Source organism: Hylaeus anthracinus, unplaced genomic scaffold (genome assembly GCF_026225885.1).
Source record: "Hylaeus anthracinus isolate JK02 unplaced genomic scaffold, UHH_iyHylAnth1.0_haploid 5, whole genome shotgun sequence".
NCBI lineage: Eukaryota > Metazoa > Arthropoda > Insecta > Hymenoptera > Colletidae > Hylaeus > Hylaeus anthracinus.
The window spans coordinates 10,547,253-10,556,438 of NW_026535322.1; the positions used below are offsets into that span (position 1 = coordinate 10,547,253).

Here is a 9,186-nt window from a genome sequence, read left to right on the forward strand (position 1 = left end):
CCGACAGCCATGTCGGACCGGTTGCCTGTCCGTAGGCGCAAACGTGCTACCTGTTCGCGTATCATGTTCTCTTGATACCAGGAGTAAAATTTGAGCCAGAGTTTGATACGTACCATGAATTCCTCGTGCCACCTCTTTGCATATCGTGTGCTCCTGATACCAAAATGTAAAATTTTCTGAAAATTTCGATACGTACCTGGTATTCTTCGTGCCACCTCTTCGCATATCATGTTTGCCTGATACTAGAATAAAAATTTGGCATGACTTTTAATTGAATATCGATACTTACCTCTTGTATTAGCAGAACGTGTTGATCGAGAAGGTATCATAATTTTTATTCTGGCTCGAAACTTACCATTTGTATCAGGAAATCACGATATTCGGAGTGGTATCATAATTTTTGATTCTATCTCGAAACTTTGTTGGGAAGCAAGACATTTTTTTAGTAGCGATGATTGAAAGGAGTAACATAAATTGAAAGGAGTGACAAAAATCATCAAAGTATTATTGTTTAATATTCATCTTATAAAAAATATTTAGCATTTGTAAATTAATAATTCCTCGTTGTAAACTGTCTCGTCGGCCCTGAGTAAAGGATACATTATTCTTCGGTACAAGTGTTGGATTGGAAGTCGAGCAGCCATCGAATGAACAAACTATGACGGTAACAAAATAAACAGTAGAAAATATTACGTGCATACACGTGCATAGCGATCGAATGGAGGGGATTTACTGTCTCTACGTGACGTTCCCTCTCCTCAGCAACCATAATCTCAACCGACTACACATGCACTATGGATAGACATCCACTTATCATGACACTCGGTGTACGATATTCCGTCTGTACATATGATGCGTTTATATCAGTTTACTTCCATACTTCAGCCAGTGATAGTCGCGTCACTTCAAACGTACAGTAAGCTTCACTCTTACACGGTAGCTCAGAGTAAGGTGCTCTAGTTACCGATCACGCTATTATACGCAGTTAAAGTAAATTCAATTCCACTCGTGGCTACTCATTGTTTACAATCATCACTGGCACTTTGACATCGTCGTGAAATTATGGCACCTATTGTGGTACTCAGTAAAGACGTGCCAGACATCGAAGCAAGTATCAAAGTATTTTTTTACAGATACGTTTTACAATCTGATCTTAACAAACGTTTCTTCCATAGAACATTTTGGCCCTGAACCCGAAGATAAAACCATTCGCGAGCCTAGTACCCTCCGCGCACACGAAAGACAACAAGAAGAAGTGGAAGAGGAATATCAACGAGAAGTGCAGCGTAATATAAAATATATACAACGTAGATATAATTTTAGAATAGGAATTACGCAGCATGTTTCGTCTTTTAACTATTTTCCGATGCGAGATGGAAAAAAACATCGAATGCAAGCGAACGCTGATAACTTAAATTATCGGAATCCGATATCGGTAGGATTACCGCGTAACTTGTACACGATAAAAGTCTTATTTATAAATTACAGTGCAGGGTAATTATATAATACTCGCGCGATGCGTACGCGAATTATCGCCGTTTTCGTTTTCTGTCGCTTTACGACGATGCTGACAATGACGACGACCACGCTGATGGGATACAATGATGCACATGATGTCAGTGGTTCCCAGTATATTAACATATATCAAATATCCTTTTAGAAATGTCTGCCGTTGACGAAGAATTTCGATGACATCAAGCGTACGACGTTGAGCGAACGGGGAGCGTTGAAGGAGGCCTCACGATGCTTGAAATGTACAGACGCCCCGTGCCAAAAATCATGCCCTACGCAGCTGGACATCAAGTCCTTCATCACCTCCATTTCGAATAAGAATTACTACGGCGCGGCAAAAGCGATTCTGTCGGATAATCCGCTGGGCTTGACCTGCGGCATGGTCTGTCCAACGAGTGATCTTTGCGTGGGTGGATGCAACTTGCACGCGTCCGAGGAAGGCCCTATCAATATCGGCGGTCTTCAGCAATTTGCCACGGACGTAAGGCGCTCGTTACGTTCTGATTCGTTTACATGTGTCAACCCTTTGCACTCGAAGCAGCTATTTCGTAGCAGAATGTGTCAAGAGAACTAATGTTGCATTAAATAATGTGGCATAAAAACCATGTAATTTATTATAATGCTACTTTGATTTATTTGTTCGTGCTACTTGATTGAAAATTTGAATGAAATCCAAGGAAGCGTACGCCTTTGAAAATGTGCTCCAGAGAATTTATATTGTCTGATCAAATTTCTCTGGACTTCAAACGTCTCCTCAGAGGGGACATCCGAGTGCAAAGGGTTAGTAAGTATAACTGAGATCGTTAAGAAGGCTTAGTACGTATGAAAACAGGGAAAACTATTAGACAGAAACTGTATAAACTGTAAATTGTCTCGTTTCGTAGATCTTCAAACAGATGAAGATACCGCAAACAAGAATCCCCGGACAGGAAGTTCCACACGCTGACGCCAAGATCGCGTTGTTGGGTTGCGGTCCAGCTTCTCTATCATGTGCTACGTTCCTTGCTCGTCTGGGTTACAACGACGTTACCATTTTCGAGAAGCAAGCCTACATCGGTGGCTTGAGCTCCTCGGAAATTCCTCAATACCGATTACCGTACGATGTCGTCAATTTCGAAGTGGATCTCGTCAGAGATCTCAGAGTGAAGATCGAACTGGGCAGGACGTTGTCCGAAAACGATCTAACGATACAGGTTCCTGCAAGATATTTATGTATTTAGAATAATTACGTAGAGAGAAAATAGTTTCATACTTACTGAGCTGATGTTGTAGGAGTCTAAACGAAAAATAAGGCACGGGGATTCGAACCCACGATCCTCGGATCCATAGCCCCTTTACCTGCACGACCAATTCCGTACCCTAGTATTCGTGTTGTCGTTTGACTCCTTATTCTTGCGTATGGGAGGTGCAGATACTACAATATATAAGGAAATAATTCAGATAAAAACTTGAAATTTTTAAGGCCTGTTCCCATTACTATAAGTAGACTGCGGATCTTTATGCAAAATAAAATCTTGGCAAACGTACCTACAAAAATTGAACCTAAATAGGAATTTATTTTACTCTGCAAATATTATAATATCAACTTTACTTTCAATATCTTTTTATAATATTGCATACTGTGCGCATTTCGTAATTTCTTTCACATTCAAATTTCCTATAAATGCATACAAATCCGCAGTCTAGTAATGATTCTACCAAATTTCAAATAATTTCATCAATTTTTCCGGAGATATACAAAAAGAAAATAACAAATTGAAAACAATACATGTATTTTTCATTTGAACTTTTCGAAAGTTTGGGGCACGTGTTAATGGTAAAATTGAAAGCTCAAATTCTGCAGGAATATTTTCTTATGTATTTTCAAGTTATTTAGGGGATGCGTAACATAGATTTCAGAAATCATTGAAATAAGGACCAGCCTAATGTACAGTGGGTTTGAGATATGAATCATACCACTTTGAAATTCTTCCAGGGTCTCCGTGATTCTGGATACAGAGCCATCTTCTTGGGTATCGGTCTTCCTGAAGCAAAGACCATACCGATTTTCGCAGGACTCACGGAAGAAATGGGATTCTTTACGTCGAAGAGTTTCCTGCCGAGGGTGGCCAAAAGCAGCAAGCCAGGAATGTGCGCATGCAAAAGTAGCGAACTGCCTTCCTTCCATGGGAACGTCGTGGTTCTTGGCGCTGGGGATACAGCTTTCGATTGCGCTACTTCTGCATTGCGATGCGGCGCGAAGAAAGTTTTTGTGGTCTTCAGGAAGGGATTCACCAACGTTCGAGCGGTTCCTGAAGAGGTAGCGATCGTGTTAGATAAAATAAATGGACTGCATTGTATACGTTGATCGCCAAGCTAATACTCATCTAAATCTCCACGAGGTCAACATTTTGTTTCGAGGCAATTGTGAACTACATAATGTAGAATTTTATTCAGATTTATATTTACTTATATTCTTCAATGGATTGCCTTCGTAATTAATAAATTCTATTCCTTAGTAAAAAGATCTGTCGTAAATGGGTGACGTGGCGATCAACGTGTTAAACTATCCAGAGCATAATAATTTCTAATTACCGAAACGTACGTTCAGCTCGATTTAGCGAGAGAGGAAAAATGCGAGTTCATCCCTTTCCAATCGCCAAAGCAAGTGATCATTCGCAACGGGAAGATAGTCGCGGTGGAGTTCTGTCGCACCGAGGAAAATGAAAACGGCGACTGGGTGGAAGACGAAGATCAAATCTGTAGACTGAAGGCCGACTTCGTCGTATCTGCTTTTGGGTCGGGATTGCAGGACCACTACGGTAAAAATTTGAGAGAATAGAATTAGTTAAGAGAATATAATAACGTTTCTAATTTAACTACCTTCTTCATAGTGATCAAAGCTATGGCGCCCGTCAAGATGAACAAATGGAACTTACCGGAAGTGGACACAGAGACCATGAGCACGTCCGTTCCTGGCGTTTTCTGCGGTGGAGACCTAGCTGGCGTTGCGAATACCACCGTCGAGTCCGTGAACGATGGGAAGACAGCCGCCTGGTACATTCACAAGTTTATCCAGGTTGCGTACCTTCTCAATTCGTTTTGGTTACATGGGTTTTAAGGGACAAAAAGAAATTAAATTCTCATGCGTTATTCCATAGAATTCTTACAATTTGGAAGTGCCGGAGATCCCTCGATTGCCCAAGTTTCACACACCAATCGACGACGTTGATCTGACCGTCGAGATGTGCGGGATGAAGTTCGAGAATCCGTTTGGGCTCGCCTCTGCACCGCCGTGCACCTCCAGTGCCATGATCAGACGAGCGTTCGAAGCAGGATGGGCCTTCACCGTCACGAAAACATTCTCCTTGGACAAAGTAAGCGAATACTTTTGGTAAAACGAGCCTTCTTCTTGGTATTTTTACTCGACGATCTGTTCCCAGGACCTCGTCACGAACGTGTCTCCACGGATAATCAGAGGCACGACCTCTCGGCATCTCTTTGGTCCGGAGCAGGGTAGTTTCTTGAACATCGAATTGATATCTGAAAAATCGGAAGCTTACTGGTGTCAAAGCGTCACGGAATTGAAGAGAGACTTCCCAACTAAGGTTCGAGGATAATGTTCGATTACAATTATTTACTTCTTTAAAGAATAATTCACTAACGATAATTCATCGACAGATCATTATAGCAAGTATTATGTGCACTTACAACAGAGCAGATTGGACGGAACTTGCTCGGAAAGCTGAAGCTGCCGGCGCCGATGCTTTGGAATTGAATTTGTCTTGTCCACATGGCATGGGAGAGTCTGGAATGGGATTGGCTTGCGGACAAGTACATTTATTATAATTTTAGATATTTAATTACCGTTTAAGTTATGAAATCACCGTAACGTCCTCGCGTTTCACATCATGTTCAAGGATCCCGAGTTGGTGAGGAACATCTCCAGATGGGTTCGAGCAGCTGTAAAGATACCATTCTTCGTGAAATTGACGCCAAATATCACCGACATTGTTTCTATAGCTAAGGCGGCTTACGAAGGTACATTGAGCGCTACGCCACCCATATATGGGTGACAGAACTTTTTACTGAGAAACTAAAAGACCTGATTCCGATGGTGAGATGTTCAATAAAATAAATCTAGCGACAATTCGTGAACCTTATGACGTTGGAAACTTAATTGAATAATTTTTCAACGTCATAAGGTTCACGAATTGCCGCTAGATTTATTTTATTGAACATCTCACCATCGGAACCAGGTCTTTAAGTATTACCATAACTGTTGGGTTACGTAGTTTCTAATCGTCTTGAACTAAAACTTTAGTCTGGCAGCCAACGTGTTAAATGCTTCAACGTCTCCGTCTTACTTTCTAAGAGATTATTAATATTACAACTTCAATATGTTAGGTCAAGCGGACGGAGTATCCGCTATAAACACAGTGCAAGGTTTGATGGGCCTGCATGCTGACGCAACCCCCTGGCCAGCGGTTGGCGTCAAAAGGGCTACCACCTACGGGGGTATGTCGGGCAACGCGACGAGGCCTCAGGCTCTACGAGCAGTTTCCTCTATTTCCAAAACCCTCCCTGGGTTCGCCATACTTGGTATCGGCGGTGTCGATTCGGCAGACGTTGCTCTTCAGTTTCTTCACTGTGGCGCATCGGTGGTGCAGGTGAACTACTTTCCTTACAAGCGATCTTCCAAGTTCGCAATATAAAAATTCGTACAAGAATTCACGGTGGGTTATCGTTGATCGCCAGGTCTGCAGCGCTATACAGAACCAAGATTTCACTTTGATCGACGATTACGTAACTGGTTTGAAGGCTTTACTGTACTTGAAGAGCCTGCGGCAGGTGAAAGATTGGGACGGACAGAGTCCGCCGACCTTCAAGCATCAAAAGGGAAAACCGGTTTCCTTGCAACACGCTCTTGGCAAGGTATTTTACAATAGTTAATTAACAAGATTGAGACCTGTTCGGATATTATCGGTTGACGTCGGACATTGTCTCTCTGGTATCGTTACGTAACAATTACTTCGGTATTACATCTTGCATAGGAAATAAAACAAGCGGTGGTTCTATTAGTCACTTTGCTACTCGAGCCATTTACATTTCAGAATGTACCTTACTTTGGAGAGTATCAGAAACTTCGCGAGCAAAAGCTAGCCGAGATTAAGGCGAACTCGAATCCGCTCGATAAAGCCATCGAGATTACGAGACCCGCGCCAGAACCAATCGCGGCTGTACCAACGATAAAAGACGTTATTGGCAGGGCCATAAATCACATTGGAGCATTCAAGGACTTGAACAATAAAGAGCAAGTGATAGCACTCATAGACGATGTACGTCTCCGTCAGCTTCGAATAATGTTACTCGAGTTTTTCATTTTGCATTGTATATCAAAAAACGTAGTAATATTCCTCTTTTAACTCGATCTACGTTTTCTGCGGTAGGATATGTGCATAAATTGCGGAAAATGCTACATGGCATGCGCCGATTCTGGCTACCAAGCGATCGAGTTTGACAGTGAAACTCACATTCCAAAAGTGAACGACGACTGCACGGGCTGCACTCTTTGCCTCTCGGTGTGCCCCATTATCGATTGTATCACGTAAGTATCTCTTTTGTTTTCTCGCACAATTTTTCAGGAGTAGTTCGAGCAACGCTACTTTTTTTCAGTATGGTACCTAAAACGATACCTCACGTTATCAAAAGAGGAGTACCGCCGAAGGGAACGTTCGAAATTCCGTGTTAACGCAAGCGCCTTTGCAAAGGAAAGAATATTTATTGTCCTATTACAAAATTTCCTTAGTCAACAGACTTAATTGATAACATCCAATACCTGCCTAATTGGATACGTATTCAAACTACGATTGTTTTGATCTAATAAATCTAATAAAGCAATATTGTTTATTAAGACTTTGTATCTCGATTTATTTAACTAATCAAATCCCGATAAAATCTGGATTATCGAACCACTCCATTGTCTTCGGTCGAGACTGGTTGTAATTGTACTCTACGCACTTGTCGTCTATCACTCGCCGTCTGAAATTCAATTCGAATAAATATACATGCGAAATTGCCTTACGAAGAACACAAGCGATTATTAAAGAATGATTTACCCTGCGTATCGTTTACAACTCTCGATGGGATAAGAGTTCTGGAAGCACTGTGGCCTTAGGACGTTGAAGTAGGTTGTTCCGATGTCCGCAGCTATGATGGTATTTGCTTCCTTCAAGCAATTATAGAATTCTTTGTCGCAATTACAGTGTGATCTGTTATTCAATGGAATATATAAATATTATTTCTAATTCAGCTACGCTCTATTTTAAATACACGGTGGGATAGTTAAAACTTTAAAATACTCGTACAAAATATTTAAAAATTCACATCGCCATTACCTGGTGAAAATACCATTATTTGCAAGGCCGTCTTGCAGCGCATTCGCTGGAATCGATACTGGGCAAGAATCGTGAGCCTTACAACAGGCATCCGTTTTTTTAAACAAGCCAAGGTCTTGCTTGTTGGGAGAAATGTCTCCATCGCCGCACCAATACGTTCCTGAAATTCAAAGTTGTTGCAAGAAAATCTGAATTTTATTAAATAATTGTTAAATAAAGTCGTGTACCTGGGAATATCGCCTTAATTCTTAGTTTATACGGATTCAAGGCATCCGCGACCGATGTTCGATTTCTCGTGATTCTATTCTGCCGCAATGCCCTTAGGGAATTCCCTAAGGGAAGGAGATCCGTTATCGACCTCAAGTCATCTTTGATAGACGCGATCCCTTCTTCTATTTTTTGTCCAGTTTTCATCATCACTTTGATCGTTCTCTCGACAATGCCGACGTAAGTTTCTTTCGGGACATCATTGCGTTCGACTGCTTCGGTATGTTGAATACCTCCGAGTCCGAGGAATAAAAGAATCGAGGATAACGCCATAAACGTTCCAAACGTGCGACACCAGGACATTGTAAAATTGCTATGCGTGAAATAAATTGTTCATTAGCGATGCGAAACGTTCAGATTTACATAACATATTTTTTTTACGATACTTCCGTGACCATTCTACTCCTGAATCCTTTGTGAACATTTACGGATGTTCGAGACGATAACATGCAAAATTCTACTTTATCGATTATTCACTAACGATTCATTAAAAATTAAACGGTTATTCGAATACATTTTTGAAAACCTTACGTTAATAATAAGCAAATTATTTGTGAACATTGTTCGAGAGTTGTTAAATGTTTCAAGACCTATTGAAACCCCAAGGCCGTTCGAAACTTTCAAGGCTCATCAAGGTTCTCGAGACCTTCTAATGTCGAATAACGTTCAAATAGCTTCGACGTCATCGATTAGATCCGGTTTTAAGTTTACCAGTGCGTGCGGTTATCTATCGCTTAATTAAAAAGTCGAAGTTGTACACTGATAATCACTTTTTACGAAGAAACGGCTATGCTCGGATACTCGATTTCGATCGTCGAACACCTGCTGAGCTCGACGCGATGCTGATGGCACGTTCCTTTCAGCGACTGTTCATTTCATCGCAATTCCGCGATGTTTTATTCCTCGCAATTCCGCGATGTTTTATTCCTCGCACCGACGCAAGATGCGAGAAAAACTAAAACACTAATTGTTAGAGTTCGACAGCTGTGTAATGATCGACTGATCCATTGAACAATATTAACGGAATTAT

At 41.3% G+C, this 9,186-nt stretch overlaps 2 protein-coding genes across 3 annotated transcripts; one reads left to right on the forward strand and one right to left on the reverse strand.

Annotated features, from left to right (window-relative positions):
- The first annotated feature begins 559 nt into the window (after positions 1-559).
- LOC128895745 (dihydropyrimidine dehydrogenase [NADP(+)]) lies at positions 560-7,407 on the forward strand. Its single transcript, XM_054158611.1, has 16 exons — positions 560-1,107; positions 1,176-1,286; positions 1,661-1,993; positions 2,397-2,705; positions 3,488-3,811; positions 4,103-4,313; positions 4,386-4,570; positions 4,653-4,868; positions 4,935-5,099; positions 5,173-5,325; positions 5,412-5,532; positions 5,899-6,161; positions 6,250-6,426; positions 6,606-6,830; positions 6,942-7,099; positions 7,168-7,407. Exons 1-16 carry the CDS (start codon positions 1,063-1,065, stop codon positions 7,241-7,243), a joined length of 3,072 nt encoding a protein of 1,023 aa, XP_054014586.1. The 5' UTR covers positions 560-1,062; the 3' UTR covers positions 7,244-7,407.
- On the reverse strand, positions 7,251-9,064 carry LOC128895755 (phospholipase A2-like). Of its 2 annotated transcripts, none has more exons than XM_054158634.1 (5): positions 8,927-9,064; positions 8,117-8,469; positions 7,890-8,049; positions 7,611-7,763; positions 7,251-7,533 (listed from the first exon to the last, which is right to left on the reverse strand). In XM_054158634.1, the coding sequence occupies exons 2-5, from the start codon at positions 8,457-8,459 to the stop codon at positions 7,434-7,436; spliced, it is 756 nt and encodes a 251-aa protein (XP_054014609.1). In that variant the 5' UTR covers positions 8,460-8,469; positions 8,927-9,064; the 3' UTR covers positions 7,251-7,433. The 2 variants fall into 2 exon arrangements, with proteins under 2 accessions (XP_054014609.1, XP_054014608.1); XM_054158633.1 differs by lacking the exon at positions 8,927-9,064 and adding an exon at positions 8,688-8,871.
- Positions 9,065-9,186: the final 122 nt, after the last annotated feature.

What these genes read in the sequence shown, in the direction of transcription:
- LOC128895745 (XM_054158611.1), top strand. Translation starts at nt 1,063, where the DNA reads ATGGCACCTATTGTGGTACTCAGTAAAGACGTGCCAGACATCGAA. An exon ending in ATATCAACGAGAAGTGCAGC is followed by an intron (nt 1,287 to 1,660) that starts GTAATATAAAAT and finishes ATATCCTTTTAG; the next exon opens with AAATGTCTGCCGTTGACGAA. An exon ending in AGCTAAGGCGGCTTACGAAG is followed by an intron (nt 5,533 to 5,898) that starts GTACATTGAGCG and finishes TCAATATGTTAG; the next exon opens with GTCAAGCGGACGGAGTATCC.
- LOC128895755 (XM_054158634.1), bottom strand. Translation starts at nt 8,459, where the DNA reads ATGTCCTGGTGTCGCACGTTTGGAACGTTTATGGCGTTATCCTCGATT. An exon ending in AATTAAGGCGATATTCCCAG is followed by an intron (nt 8,050 to 8,116) that starts GTACACGACTTT and finishes TTTGAATTTCAG; the next exon opens with GAACGTATTGGTGCGGCGAT. An exon ending in AATAATGGTATTTTCACCAG is followed by an intron (nt 7,764 to 7,889) that starts GTAATGGCGATG and finishes ATTGAATAACAG; the next exon opens with ATCACACTGTAATTGCGACA.